The 15,219-nt window shown below is 53.7% G+C and overlaps 1 protein-coding gene across 2 annotated transcripts; it reads left to right on the forward strand.

Annotated features, from left to right (window-relative positions):
- Positions 1–538: 538 nt before the first annotated feature.
- On the forward strand, positions 539–12,434 carry TFAP2C (transcription factor AP-2 gamma; the record flags this gene model as incomplete). Of its 2 annotated transcripts, none has more annotated exons than XM_082858067.1 (7): positions 539–739; positions 5,934–6,419; positions 6,522–6,573; positions 7,796–8,012; positions 8,600–8,718; positions 10,685–10,829; positions 12,149–12,434. In XM_082858067.1, the coding sequence occupies 7 exons, from the start codon at positions 539–541 to the stop codon at positions 12,432–12,434; spliced, it is 1,506 nt and encodes a 501-aa protein (XP_082714193.1). The 2 variants fall into 2 exon arrangements, with proteins under 2 accessions (XP_082714193.1, XP_082714194.1); XM_082858068.1 differs by lacking the exon at positions 539–739 and adding an exon at positions 4,306–4,353.
- Positions 12,435–15,219: the final 2,785 nt, after the last annotated feature.

The raw sequence follows: 15,219 nt of genomic DNA on the forward strand, positions 1-15,219 counted from the left end.
GACAGATCCGAGGACCGGCAGGGAAAGAGAGGGGTGCTGGAGGCCTGGCTGCCGGAGGGGGTGTGTGCCCGCTGGGTGGGATGGGCGCCGCTGCGGGGTGCACGGTGGCCCCTGGACGCTGCGCACTTCTGGCGCAGGAAGCCGAGTCCGCGCCGCTGGGCGCCTGGCCACAGTGGGCCTCCTCGCCTGGCGGCGACCAGATAAATAGGTGAAGGCCTCCGGGCTTAGCTGGCCTGGAGGTGCCTGGTGTTCTAGGACGCCGAGCCGCGAAGGCCTCCGGGGACACTGGGCTCGCGCCTTGGCCCTCCTGCCTGCGCTCGGAGCGGTTAGGCTGCACCCGGATGGGCCCAGGGATGTTAGTGGGTGGAGAGGTGACAGGCACTCTGAGGGCGGGGGTCCCCCGGGGCAGGGAGGCGAGAGCCGGCTTGTCTCTAATAGGTGCCCGAGAGCCGCTAGGAAGGTGGCCTTGAAGAACAGGCAGGCTGGTGGCTTTGAGGTAGTTGGACGACTGAAAATTCGCCTGCTGACAAGTGGGGCGATGGTCGTCAAGTTAGAGACTCTACCACGACCGCTGCGCTCGGCGAGCGCTCCGCAAATGAGAGCCTCTCCGAAGCTTGGGTCCTACAGGCTCCCCCAGCTCCGCGCTTCGCGTTTTCTGGTTTGCGAGGATGCTTGCAAAGGAAGAGCTAAAGGCTGCGAAACCCCTTTGAGGACCCGGCCTGGCGCGGAGCGCTTACAAGTGAGCAGTAGAAAGAGTTGGGCTGGACCCTGGGCTAAGACGAGAAGCATCTGTGCGTGTGTGTAGCCGCCAATTTGAGCATCAGGAAAAACAAACTGCTATTTTGATATTATTGCTATTTTGGAGTGACTGAATTATTTAATACATGTGGCGCCCCGGACGTGCACCTTAGTGGGCTTAGACAGTTCGGATGCTCTTGGACGCCAAGTGTCCGTTCAGTGGGTGCCGGTGCTGCGAGGGAGGGCGTGGGCTAGCGCGTGAATGGGCGCCCTTCCGGACTGCTGCAGGCCCCGGCTTTTCGGCTCTGCTTCGCCGGGCCCCGCCTCTTAACTGCGGTCCCAGCCGAAGCCCAAGCTGTTCCGCGGGGCGACACAGACACCTTGTTTGGTGCACGGCGCCCGCGAGGGCGCTTCGGAGCCTCCACCTGCCGCTCGGGCGCCCCCTCCCCGGGACGGGAAGCTGAGTCGCAGGCCTGCTCCAGTCCAGCTCTACCCGCCCCGCCGCCTTCCTGGGCTTGCCATGGGTGTGGAGGCGGCGGAAGCCTGCCGCCGGGTCTGGGAGCCTTGTTTCCAGAGGCAGCTGCCCGCGCATCTTTGGAGGTGGCGCACTGTTGTAGCGCTGCTGTCCTCGCAGACGCCTTGTCGCCTCCGGTCTCTGGTTTCTAGCGCCATCCGAGCGGGCTGGGGGCCGGGGTCCAGGGTTTCAAGCGTGTGGGTTGAGTGCAGGCTCCCTAGGGGGCGACAGAGGGAAGCCGCTGACAACCGTCCAGCCCCATACCCTTGATTGTGCGAGGCGAGCGGCGAGGCTGCTCCCCGGGATCCCCACGTTCTGTTTACACTTGGCGTCTGCGAAGCCGCGGAGGGTCGGAGGGGGCACCCTTCCCAGGCCGTGGCTGCCTAAGGGCGCGGCCACGCAGTCATGCGTCTTCGCGCGGCGAGGGGTGGGGGCCTTGGGGGAGGTCTGTCTTGAGTGTGGGAGCCATCGGCTCTCTGCTCTCGCTCTCGGCTCAGAGCAGAAAAGTTGAGCTCAAGGAAGGGCTGAGATTTCCGGCATCCGGACCAGGGCGCGCGCGTGCCTGGGTTCCGTCCCTGAAGCAGAAGCTGTGCGTGTTTGGGTGGAGTCGGCCTGGCCGGGAAGGTTGAGGATTCGTTTGTGCCGCCTTCCCCATCCAGGGCACAGAAGTTGCGCTCTAGCTTGAGCGCGTGTCCCTTCGAGGGGGGCAGCGTCCAGGTCCAGGGCGCTGGCTTGGGAATGAATGGCCTTTGCCGAGCGGTTCCGAAACCTCTGTGCCCTTGGGGCTCCCTAAACGGAGGTGCGCAAACCCTCGGGGCCCATCGGCTCCCTTTGCCTCTGCCATAGAGGCCCCGGGGCTGCGAGGGATTTCCGTCCCTCCGGGTGGCTTTGGCGAGCGCTGCTGAGGAAAGGAAGGGCAGCCAGGACCTGGGGCGGGGGGTTGGTGCCTTGTTGCCCAGCCCTGGACCCAACATGCCCGGCGGTAAAGTTGCAGGCGTGGACGAGACAAGTTGTTCAAGCTGCATCCCCGGCCGGGTCTTGGAGTCAAAGCCGGGGCTAGAAGGCCCAGCGTGGAGGAGAGCTTCTGCGTCACTGGTCTGGATGTCTGGGGCGCCCAGAGGCTCCGCAGCCTCCCTCGAAAGTACCTGGGACCCCAATCTTCCACGCCCAGGGCGCCAGCATGCCTACCGCACCGGGTCCGATACCTGCCCTGAGCAGGTGCCCCCTGCCCCCACTCCCGAGTACCAGGAGCGCTGCTTCTGCGGTTTTCTCTTTTACCCCCCGCCCCCCCCACGGTGTCTTGAAAGCTAGGTGTCAGGGGTCGTGTGTGCACTGTCTTTGTACGTATCCTAGTGCAGAGCCCGCAGACAAGCCCGAAAAGCCTCCAGTGGTTTCGTCTCCAGGTTTTGTTCTCACAACTGGTCGGAATATCACCTGGAATCTCTCTACTCTCTGGGGCGAGGAAGAACCTTTCGCTTGGAAGACGCCTATTTTTATTTTGGTTATTTTATTTTAGGCCCATCTCGGTTTAAAGAAATGCTAAAGTTCAAACAAGCCCGGGCGGGAGTAGGGAAGCAGTGGGTGCATTCATTCTGTGAATTGGGAGCAGCGTCCACTCCACAGGCCCGGGGCAGTAAACTGATAGGTATTGATTATTGCAAAATCGGATTCGGAATCAAATCGAAAGATTCCTTCTCTGATTCCCTGAGAATGTTTAAATTCAGCTCCCGAGAATTAGCGACTTTCCCCTTGAAGCAAAGAAAAAAAAGGTCAATTACAATAATCGGGCCAATGGATTTCGTTTCATTAAAATGTTTCAGCATTGCGCTTTGCTTTCAAGGTTGGGGGGCAAATGCATATTGGGGGGAGAGGCAACGTTTATGTGGAAGAAAGTTTCGTTTTCTGCCTGTATCTGCGGACCCCGGGTGCTCACCTCTCCAGCGGGGGTCCCTCCACGGCCCCTCCTCCTCCCCCCACCTCTTCCCTCGTCCCCGCCTGTGACGCTAGGGTTGCATTCAGCCCCGCACCTCTTTTCAAGGTTGAGTTGAGGCTTCTGAGTGCCTGGCCCGTCGGAGGAAGCTGCCGAGCCGGCGCCGGGCAGGGCAGGGCCGGGCGAGGGTAGGCGGCTGCCCCCCACCCGCCTCCCGGCCGCAGCCCAGCCTGGAGATGGAGCTTCGGGCGATGGCGGCGAAACGCAGTTGTCCGACACTTCGGGGCCGGTGGAGCGGCCCGCCCGCTCGGTGGCGCTTGGGGCCGACTCCCCAGAAGGCCTTCCCACCCCCGCCCCCTCGGAGGACCCCGAGCGCACTGTGCCCACGCCGTGCGGGGGAGGGCGTCGTCCCTCGGAGGGACTGGGACTCCAGCTGCCTGATTCCAGTTTAAACCTTAAATCTCCTTGGAGCGGGTGTTTGGGACGTTTTAGGAGATAGGGAGACCTCAGCTGTTGAGACGTCTTTTGGAGGGTGGGGGAAGCCGCTGTCGGTGAAAGAGGGGGGGCTCTTGGGTTCGGATCCCGGTCCCCAGCTCTGCCAACCTCAGGTGTGTGCTTGGTGAGGGTGACTGATGGATGGCGTGATGGGGGACGCTGGCCTCTTAGGTTTGCGGCTGTCAGCGAGGTGCGGCCCATTCGACTCCTCTCCTAAGCCCCCCGAGGCGTGGGTCTCCGCGCGGCGCCGGGCCAGGATGCGGGGCGGAGCTAGGCTGGGACTGGCTGGGGGCCGCCCCGCCCGGCGCCGGGGCCTTCGCGCCGGCCCCCGGGGAGGAGTTATGATAATTTCTTCTCATTAAGGCGCCCGGATCCCCCGGCTATCGCCTGGACACACACTGCGGGCGCGGCTTCCCCGGTCCCCGGCCGCGGCCTCTACACCCGCGGCGGCACCATCTACAATCGCGGAGCCGCCGATGCGCGTCCAGTGACCGGGACGGCTAGGCCCGCGCGCGGCGGGGGCAGCGGCAGACGTCTGGCCACCGTGACCCCAATTTTGGATTTACCGCTCGGGGGGTGGGGGGAACCTGGATTTAACTGGCGACTGTTTTGGGGGACGCCGGACGCCATGTTGTGGAAAATAACCGATAATGTCAAGTATGAAGAGGACTGCGAGGTGAGCTGGGCACAAGGGCGCAGCCTGGCCCCGCCCAAGTACAGTCCCGGAGGCGCGGGCCACTGGACCGAGGTCGGGGGCGAGGGCGCAGGAGCAGCGAACAGGCACCCACCGCTCGCCCTTCGATGGGACAGGGTCCACTTTTCCGGACATTCCCTAGTGCGTTTCTCCGGGGTCCCCTTCCTGAATCGGGCCTTTACCTAAATATCCAGTCTCGGGAATGGGGCCTGGAAAGAGCGTAGCAGATCCCACCCACAAAGCTTACCGGCCGGTTTCTCGCGAAGCAAAACAGCCCTTTTCCCCGATTTCTCGGAAGAGCGCTGGGTCTGCAACTTTTAGAGGTGGCTTTTACGCACGAAACCTCCGTCCCAAGGAGTCAGACGAGGTGACCTGCCGGCGACACCTTTGCGGAGTCTCCTCCGAGGCGGGCTTGTCACCTGCCCCGCTACCTCCTTGGGGAAACAAGAAAACAACCGAAGTTTGGCTTTCCAGAGAAGGGGGGCGGGGGGGGGGCGCTGAGGCCAGATGGGGCCGTAAGCGCTCGGGAGTGCTCCAGCCTGTCGGACAGGTTGAGCTAGAGTTTCGGAGAGTGGGAGGGAGAGAAGCGGCGAGCGGAAAGAGGAAGAAGACGCAGGCGGCGCGAGGCGTGAGCCTGGGCCCGGGGAGAGGGGAGCGGTGGCGGCGGGGACGCGGGAGAGCCGTGCGCCCGCGGGACCTAGAGGGGCTGCCCCTGTTTGCAGGCCCGGGCACTTCAGGTAGGGGGCGACGGTGTCATAGCTCTCCTGGTCCCCCGCCACCCCTGTGACCCCGGGAACACATGGCGACACGTCCTTTGAGAATTAAGTCGGACAGCCGTGGGGCGAGGGAACGTGCCCAGGCAAGGTTGCCCAATTTTCGGGGTCCTTCGTTCTCCGTGCCCGATTTGTGGGGAAACTGACGGTGGCTGGGCAGGAAGGCGTTACTTGGTCGGGACACAGCTAGCAGGGAGCGCACCCCTGGCTGCGGCGGGCTCCTCCCTGAGTCCCTTGGGCGGCGCTGGGTGGCTGCCCCCGCTAGGGAGGGTCTCTCGCCCGGAGGTCTTTGTCCTGAGGGCGTGGAAGGGAGGGTCCCTGGGGCGGGGAAACGGCGCACTTCCTGCGCGGCGCGCATTCTTCGCGCCCACCGCTTCCCCACTTTGGGCCGACGACGCCAGCATGTGCGGGCTCGTGAGCGACCGCGCTCTGCGCTGCCTGCAGGCTTTCTCCCCGGACCCCTGCCCCAGCTTGTTCCGGCCGAAGGCCTGGCATTCGGATTTGGAGCCGCAGAATACCTCGGGCGTCAGACCTTCGCCGCGGGGCCCGGAGGGCACGTTCCTCCAGGTCTTTCTCCAGTTTCCCCTTCCTCTGCGGACTAGCGGTTGACAACGAAACTCCCGGGGCACGTTGCTCCCCGGGGCCTTTTGGCCCGAGGGCAGGCCCCGCGGGGGTCGGTCCGGGCTGGTGCGGTGGGCCCCCGGGGGTCACAAGGCTCAGCGCGGTGGCCGCGGGCCGTGCGCAGTAGCGGGGTTTCGTACTAACCGGGTCTCCGTTTCTGTGCCCCAGGATCGCCACGACGCGAGCAGCAATGGGAACCCGCGCCTGCCTCACCTCTCCTCCGCCGGGCAGCATCTCTACAGCCCCGCGCCGCCCCTCTCCCATGCTGGAGTCGCCGAATACCAGCCACCACCCTACTTTCCGCCTCCCTACCAGCAGCTGGCTTACTCGCAGGCAGCCGACCCCTACTCGCATCTGGGAGAAGCGTACGCCGCCGCCATCAACCCCCTGCACCAGCCGGCGCCCACCGGCAGCCAGCAGCAGGCCTGGCCGGGCCGCCAGAGCCAGGAGGGGGCTGGGCTGCCCTCGCACCACGCGCGCCCGGCCGGCTTGTTGCCCCACCTCTCCGGGCTGGACGGCGGCGCCGTGAGCGCCCGCAGGGACGCCTACCGCCGCTCGGACCTGCTGCTGCCCCACTCGCACGCTCTGGACGCCGCGGGCCTGGCCGAGAACCTAGGACTCCACGACATGGCGCACCAGATGGAGGAGGTGCAGGTGAGCGCCTCGGCCCTGCCCGGACCCGTTCGCCCCACTGCCTCTCTCGTACCCCGTCCAGGCTCCCCCGAACTTAAAGGAACTTTGTCATTTCTCCCCCAGAATGTCGACGACCAGCACCTACTTCTGCATGATCAGACGGTTATTCGCAAAGGTACGGAGTGAGCACGAGTTCTTTTCTTCCTCTGGCATCACACACCCTGTAGTGGTTCTTAGCGGTAACTGGGAAGTTATTCTTATTGGTGAGGTAGGGCTTTTGGTATCCGATTTGGGACATTTGTGGTGGAAGGGAGTGACAGGGACTCGAGGCAGATAGGTTTTGGGAGTGAGAAGACGGGGCATTTCTTTAAGATCTAAATGGAAAAGGATGCTCTCAGGAGCTGCCCCTCAATCTCCGGATTTGTTACTCCATAGTTTTCCCTTGGTGGGTGTTACTTCTTGAATTCGAGAGTGTTTTTACACTGCTCCAGGAAAGAATCCCAGAGTGAGTTAAGGCTGTGACTTAATTTGGAAAACAAGTCACCACATACCCTTAGTGGAGTGATTGGTTTCTGTGACAATTTTAATTGTTGAACGGGTTGATGTGATTTTATTTCTGATTTCAAATATGCACAGGAGTAAGGAGCCTTAATTCTGACTTGCAAAAAGAAGGTGGGACACAGTTTGGTCTACAAAACAGACAGCCCTGAAAGCATCAGGCTGGGTGATCTGTCGGGTTTATGCAGGGATGAGGGGGGCGGGGGTTTGGAAAATTGGATTACTTGGGCGACTGAGTGGCTCATGAAATTAAGTTACGTACTGCCAGGATTCCCAGTTTAGCTCTGTTGGGAAATGGGGTCATCCTAAATGAAATGTAGCTATGGTCTGTTACTTGAGGTTAAACTGTTTGAAATCAACTGAGGAAAAATGAGTTTGGGGGGAAAAAAGAAAAAAGAAAGAAAACCTCAGAAAATAAACTGAATTTTCCAGTAAACTTAGAACAGGTGTGTTTGTATTTTAAAATTTACTGTGATCAGTTGCACTGAAAGATTTTGCCAGATGATTATGTCCTGTGATTTTGGATATTCGTTGAGTGAGGGGGAAAAAAGAAGTCTTCATTTATTTAGTTATGAAGTAGTCTTTTGAAAACAAACGTTCTAATGAAACAGATTTTAACAGTGGTCAGAAAATGCAAACCCTCCACGCGTGGGATCTTGACTAATTACCTTCCCAAGGTGTTAAATTGTGAAATTCAGATTCGATTATCTTTGAAGAATATGGCTTTAAAAAAATCTGTTTGCAATTTATAGTCCAACATGCAGTTAGTTGTTCAAAGAGCTCTTTCAGCTTTGGTTAGTGGTTTGCTTGGGAACGCCACTTCTGATCTTCACTCACAGGTCCTATTTCAATGACGAAGAACCCCTTGAGTCTCCCTTGTCAGAAGGAGCTGGTGGAGGCTGTGATGAATCCCAGCGAGGTCTTCTGCTCGGTCCCTGGAAGATTGTCCCTCCTCAGCTCTACATCTAAATACAAAGTGACAGTTGCCGAAGTCCAGAGGCGACTGTCCCCGCCTGAGTGCTTAAATGCTTCATTACTGGGAGGTGTCCTCAGAAGGTACATGGGGACACGTTCTGGGCATGGCGGTTGAATGGTTGGGGATGAATAACATAAAAGGACCAGGGAGATAGTTTTAACATTTATGGAACTTTTGTACCTAACACTGAATTCTCATTGGCTCAGGGAGTTTTAGTACACATTTTCTCTTTTAGAACGTGCCAGATGTAGAAGGAAGTGTTAAAACAGCGCTAACAAATTCTCATTTGGTTAGAATTTGATTCCTTGTATGAAGTGGTAGCATCTGTATTCAGAGTAGAGGAGCTCATGGGTCTGGTTCCCCCAGGGAGTTGTTTTTTTTGGGGGCTGCTGCAGTTTCTACAAGTGAAAATTTGTCTGCTCTGTGCAACTTGCAATGTTCTGTGATTCAAAAAAAATAATGTTGGCGATGCTGAGAAAGATTTTTGAATTTTACAGGGATTAACTAATAAATTAAGGATTCCCTGTATCACTTGATTATGAGCCACGTAATGTAGGTTGTTTCTGACAGATTTCTGTTTTGTAAGCAGCGTGTTAGGCATTTAGAATTTTAAAGGGGTTTCTTGAGAAAAGAATTTTTTACTTTATTTTATTATTATTTTGCTCAGAGCCAAATCTAAAAATGGTGGCCGATCCTTGCGGGAGAAGTTGGACAAGATTGGGTTGAATCTTCCAGCGGGGAGACGGAAAGCTGCCCACGTCACCCTCCTGACATCTTTAGTAGAAGGTCAGTGGAGTTGTGTTTTTGTTTTGTGGTGTTTTTAGTTAGTGCTGTGTTGAGTCTTTAATATTTCTCTAAAGAAAAGGTTAGGGACTTCCTGGCGATCCAGTGGTTGAGACTTCACCTTCCAATGCAGGGGGCGTGGGTTCGACCCCTGATCGGGGAGCTAAGATCCCACATGCCGTAGGGTGCGGCACCCGCCCCCCCCCCGCAAAAAAAAGGTATAAGAAAAGGTTAAAAACAACTCTTAGTCACAAAAGAGAGATGCAAGCGATTTTGCCATGCGTTCATTACAATGAATCACAGTCATTTAATCAAATAAGTTAACATTTAACGATCTGTCTGCTGAAGTATTCTGTTCTGGGTCTCCCAGAAAATCATGGTTAAAAAGAAACTGGTTTTCCTAAGACATCACGTTATCAGATGAACCAGTTTTTGAAGGATGCAATCGATCATTTGGTACACCTTTTTTTAAAACTGGTTACTGGTGGGCAGCAGGACCGTTTCTAGTTTTTGTAGCTGTGGCATATTGGGACTGTGGTCAGTGAAGAGAAAAGCCCTTGTATACAATGAGACTAGCCCAATTCACAGTTCCTTTGTTCATTTTGCCCATCAAAAAAAAAAAAAAAAAAGTAATGGGGCCCACAGATGAGCCCCTCTCCCCAGTCCTAAGATAGTTAGGATGTGACATTTCAGTTTCTTGAATGGACCTGCGCCCCGAACCTGGAAAGTAGCCAAGAATGCAATATGCCCTTTTACGAAGTGGGCAAGGGAAAAGTGAAATAATTATTTTTCAAAACAAAACAAGCTCGTTGTTACTGCGCACAGGAAAAAGAGTTGATGAACACGGAGGGGCTTATCCGTAAGCCTGGAGCGGCCGCCAGCACCTCGCCCAATCAGCAGGGCGCTGGGCCCCGGCTCGGGGGCCGGGGGAGCCAATGAGGGGTGGTCTCCTGGTAGTCAGGCAATCTTTTGAACACTTTCTTTCCCTGGTCTAAATGGCGCGACTGCGGTGCTAAAAGAGACTTGGCAGGGCCCTGCTCTACCTTTTTACGAGTGTCTTTGGAGGTCAGGGCAAGGAGAAAGGAGCTGCCTGTTCGGTGCTGTTGGGGACCAGCTGTCCTGCATGGAGAATGGTGGATTCCGCGTGCGTGGAGCATAAATGCGGCTCCCCTAGGTTTCCTTACCGGCCAGGCAGGGGTGCTTGAATGAGAAAGCGTGTGCCTGAACAATGGTTCTCAGATGTTGATTTAGTGAGTTGGGGGAGGGAAGTGGGGATGGTGGGTGAGGTCCACCATCTGGGTTTGTAAAGCTCTAGCAGCCCCAAATCTTGGAACCAGAAAGAACCCAGCGCCTCGGGTGGGAAATGACACCCTCCCCCTCATTTTCCTCCCTCTGTGCCCCCCAATACCTGAGACGAGAGGGTAGGTAGGGCTCCTAACATTTCCAGTAGGAAACACTCCTGCTTCTCTTTCTTAAAGCAACATTCTAGAGACTTACCTCCACCAGTAATGGGGCGCTCTCATTTAGAAACAAAGTTCCGTGTCAAAGACTTTTGTCCCGGTTTCATAAAGAAAAGCGACAGTTTGCTTCTTTGTCAGTCATGCTCACCCCCCCTAAGTTTTCCGACTTCTGCACCACCGACGGATGCTGGATGCTGTTTTAGCAGCGAGAGGAGCATCTGCTCAGCTTGGGCAGAGGACTGGGCTAACATCGTTTAAGTACAGTTAAAATTTTCAGACTTTTTTTTTTTTCTTACATTGTATGATTTCACCCTAGGGGAGGGTACCCACTGCAAGTACCCAGGAGGTTCTGCTTACTGGCTGGATTGTCGTCCCCTTGTATGATTGCATTTTACAATGCAAAATGACTGCTAGACCAATACCGATAGCGCTGGAAAAAGAGGGAAGGGACAGTTTGCCTTGGGGACCACAGTGGCCCTAAAGTCTGTTGCCATTGCCGATTATTCTAGGTGAGGCTGTTCATTTGGCTCGGGACTTTGCCTATGTCTGTGAAGCAGAATTTCCTAGTAAATCCGTGGCCGAGTATTTAACCAGACCTCATCTCGGAGGACGCAATGAGATGGCAACTAGGAAGAATATGCTGCTGGCGGCACAGTAAGTATCCAGGCTTGAGAATTTGATGCCCTGATGCCCTGACCTTGCAGCTGAGGGGCCAGCACAGTCCCTGGTGCTCAAGAACGAAAGGCTCCTTAAGTAAGTTAGGGTGTTGAGCAAGAGGAAATGGCAAGGAGCATCTTTGACAGTCAAATTAGAGTCACTTTCTGTAGCATTTAAAAGAATTAGAGCAGTGAGTGTATTGCTCAGAATGAGTGTTTTTGAGCCGTTGAGTTATTCAGCTCAAACTAGTTAAGCTACTCTTTCATTATCTTATTTGCATGTCTTACAAAAATGTGTTGAAGACAATTTATTTTATCATATCCAGTCAAGATCCTGCGCCTTCTGCCTCCTGATAACAAGATGTTTTTGATTTTTAAAATGTAATGATCGGGTTGTGTGTGTAGGAGACGAGGGCAAATGAAATGTCTCAGAACGACTTAATGCAGCTGAGGGATTTCTCATAGAAACCAAGAGTAAATGGATTTTAAGATCACGGTAAATGAAGCAGAACTAGTCAAGTGGGAAATAGGGCAAAAGCGAGCACAGTGAACCAGCCTGTATCGAAAGAGCGAGTTTCAGAGAAATGAATTCAGGGATCTTGACAGAATTGGTTTAAGGGACCAGTCTGCATCGAGTAAAGCTAGCCCTTACTCTCCTGGGCTGGAATTCTGACTCCACCTCTTACCAGTCTTGGTGACCTTGGCCAGTTGATTCTGGCATTAATCCTTTCATCTTTTCTAATTGCAGTGAGGATTAAATAAGATAGTACTTGAGAGTTTAGTTCAGGGCTTCCCTGGGGGCGCAGTGGCCAAGAATCCGCCTGCCAATGCAGGAGACACGGGTTCGAGCCCTGGCCCGGGAAGATCCCGCGTGCTGCGGAGCAACTAAGCCCGTGCGCCACAGCTACTGAGCCTGCGCTCTAGAGCCCAAGAGCCACAACTACTGAAGCCCACGTGCCGCAACTACTGAAGCCCGCGTGCCGAGAGCCTGTGCTCCGCAACAAGAGAAGCCACCGCGATGAGAGGCCCACGCACCACAACGAAGAGTAGCCCCCGCTCGCCGCAACTAGAAGAAAGCCCGCGCGCAGCAACGAAGACCCAATACGGTCAAACATAAATAAAAAGAGTTTAGTTCAGGGCCCAGCACAGAATAGGTGCTAAGCGCGGCAGCTGCCTATTGCTATCAGTTTAAAATGTACTTCCTTGGCCAGCCCCAAATTCTCGTTGCCTCTAGGTGTCATCCCCACACTAGTTTGTGCCCTTTACCTGTCACGGCCTAGATTGAACTCAGTGGTGTGTGTTGACTGTCTTTCACAGGCAAGTGTGTAAAGAATTCACAGACCTTCTCAATCAAGACCGAACTCCCAATGGGAACAACCGGCCCACTCCGGTCCTGGAGACCAGCATTCAGAACTGCTTGTCTCATTTCAGCCTGATTACCCACGGGTTTGGCAGCCAGGCCATCTGTGCTGCTGTGTCTGCCATGCAGAACTACATAAAAGAAGCCCTGATGGTCATAGACAAATCCTACATGAACCCCGGCGACCAGAGTCCAGCCGATTCTAGCAAAACCCTGGAAAAGATGGAGAAGCACAGGAAGTAAAACAGGGGTGAACAAAGGGCCGAAGCATCTGGAAGGAAAAGGACTCCAAAACCGGTCTCGACCAGGACAAACTGGGAACCCCGCTTGCCTGGGGGACAGTTTGTTATCCACCTTCCCACGAAAAGGGCCTCCGTCGGATTTCCAGATCTTCACGTGCCCTCCTGGATTCCTTAGTATTTAAGGAGTGCTGAAGCGTCTCCTAAACTCAGGACGCGCTATCGGGAGGTGACAAGTGCTGGTTCTTTACCCATTAAGCTGATACTTTAGTTTTTGGAACCCCATTCTTCCTTTCTCTGAAAGTGGTGCTACAAGTTTTGGAACCTTTTAAATAAATTCCCTGGGCTAACAAAAACCCACACACACATAGCTGTTGAAATGTCAAATTGATGTGATTCAGATCCACTATAACTTTCAGTGTTAAGGTAAAAGTATTTATGTAGCCTCTTCCGTCGCATCCTACATACCGCGGGAGGCAAGAATTCTATCCGCTTAAGAACTGGTTAATAGGTTGGTATTTGACACACTTTAAATCCCTTGTTCACAGGGACCCTTCGGGTTTTACGAAACTTGTAGAAGCAAAGCCTGCTGATGATTTTATGTTTTTCTTTTTAAGAAAAAAACAAAACAAAACGTTGAAAGTTAAGTCTTCAAATAGGAGGAGACTCTTTGAAAAGACATGTTCCTTTAAGGTACGGAAGCTTTATTTTGCGTATTTATTTCACATCTTGGTGTTTCGAGAAAACTTGAAAAGGGGTGGGCATGAAGCATTTTTTTTTGCTGTCTCTCATCCCAAGTCCCAGAGGAGAATTCTGTATTTTGAGAAGCTGCGTTGAGTGTACAGATTTTATTTATGCATAATTTAATGGGGTCTGTAAATACGGGTGCACTTCTTATGACTTTTTGAGAAATGGGATTCAACTTTAATATTAGCTTTTAAAGGTGACGGGGTAATCTAAGACACATCTTTAGGCTTTATTCATGTGTACACAGGGTATTAAAGAGTCAAGAGTATCCTGAGTGCTGTTCTCGACTCTGGAAGACTCTAATTTAATTGAAGCTTTCTGTTCACAAAGCAATAACTTTGTCTTATTCCTGTTGGGCTGACCCCCAAGATGAGTGTGAAGTACAGTGTGTGTGGGTGAAAACGGAGTTTTGGAATTGAGCTCCTTGCCTGTAAATGTTCCCTAAATAATTGTTATGTATATGAAACCTGTATAATAAAAAGAAAGTATTCTCAATAGAAGCTGTGAAAGTCTCGTTGTAACTTGATGTGTTTTGTTTAATCTTCTAAGAGGAGTGGAAGAATGGCAGAGCTAATTTCTGGGTTTTGACTGTGGCTTAGTTAATAAGACGGAACAGGAAATCTCTGTGCCGAGGGGAATCTGGGGTTTCATTTTGTCTCTCCTGGAAGACTGCTCTGTTGCGCCACTCATCAGCGGTTCTCGACTGTGTATGGTACCATCTTCCCCAACACAAGGGCTGTTGGGAGATGTGTGAGGGACGGTTGATTGACAACAAGAGAGGAATCCATAGTTTGGGAATCCTGTCTCTTGCGTAAGGCTGCTCAGTTGAGAAACACTGTACTTACGGTGAAGTTGCCACCTCAAAATTTTGAGAATGGAAATGAGATGATTGTTGGTAAGTCCTTGGGCAGATCCTCCTTGGGAGGACTTGGCATTCAGTCAAATGCAAGCAGTGGTTGTGTGGTAGGTGCTCTGAGTGTTTTCAGTCAATTGAAATGCTCCGTCTTTGGGAACGTTAGGATGCCCATCGATCCAAGGAATCCTAATCATGTTGTCTGCTGGGCAGATCAGAGGTTGGGTCTCTGTACTTGCGGAGCAGAAGAGACCAGCAGGGCTTGTGTACTTGCTGGATGTGTGCAAGGATCTTGGGTGCACACCGACAGTCCTTGAGTTCAAGTTGAAGTGGCCTGGCACATCCTCCAGGAAGTGAGATGTTTATAGTTTGGCATGAGTGGCTGCACTTGAACGTTGGATAAGGCTATTGCTTCAACTCCAGTCTCATAATCCTTAATTCATAACTCTCTACCAAATGGTCAGCAATTCCTGATTTAATGTTGGCATTGGATGTTGTTAAGTAACGTAAACTCTGCCAGCCTGATACTGTGCTCTTGGCGGCCTGTTCTTGGCCACTGAACGTTCCCATTAAGTCGGATTTATCCGGCTGGTATGTCAGGATCACAACTGCTTTGCGTTAGAGCAGCAAGAAGGTCTCACACTGGCAGTTACTTCTCAATCAAGACGTGAGACGTTGGGTGTTAAGAGGAAGTCATGGGGGCAAAAGGCCGAAGGAAAAAGGACTGTTTTCTTATCGGCATCTTCACTTGCCTTTGGACTAGAGTCTGGCTTTGAGGAGCTGTGCTGAATTGCAGTGCAGAGAATGTTCTGGAATCAACCCAGGATTGAAGTGAGTCATAAGCAGGGCTTATGCCTGGCTCAGCGCTCAGCTCTCCTTTTTCCTCGCTCCCACTGGACACCCGAGGACAGCTACCGGGTTCCTGGGTCCAGTGCATGATAACAGGTCTTACTTCCCAACACTCTGAGCTGATGCTGTGGAGAACATCCAAGCACCCTCGTGAGGTCCCCACTGAAACGCTGGCTGTCTTGGCTTTCCCTTCGGTGAGAGAAGGGTTTCCTGCCCTCTGAGCGCTTCCAACTCCCAGGACCATCAGATCAATGGACTCCTGTTTTTCCCAGGGGCCAGTGTTTTCGTTTCAAGTCTTGTGTTCGTAAGAATTCTATTCCTTTCTCCCTTTTCCCTTCAC

This window comes from Leucopleurus acutus (genome assembly GCF_964270905.1).
Source record: "Leucopleurus acutus genome assembly, chromosome: 16".
NCBI lineage: Eukaryota > Metazoa > Chordata > Mammalia > Artiodactyla > Delphinidae > Leucopleurus > Leucopleurus acutus.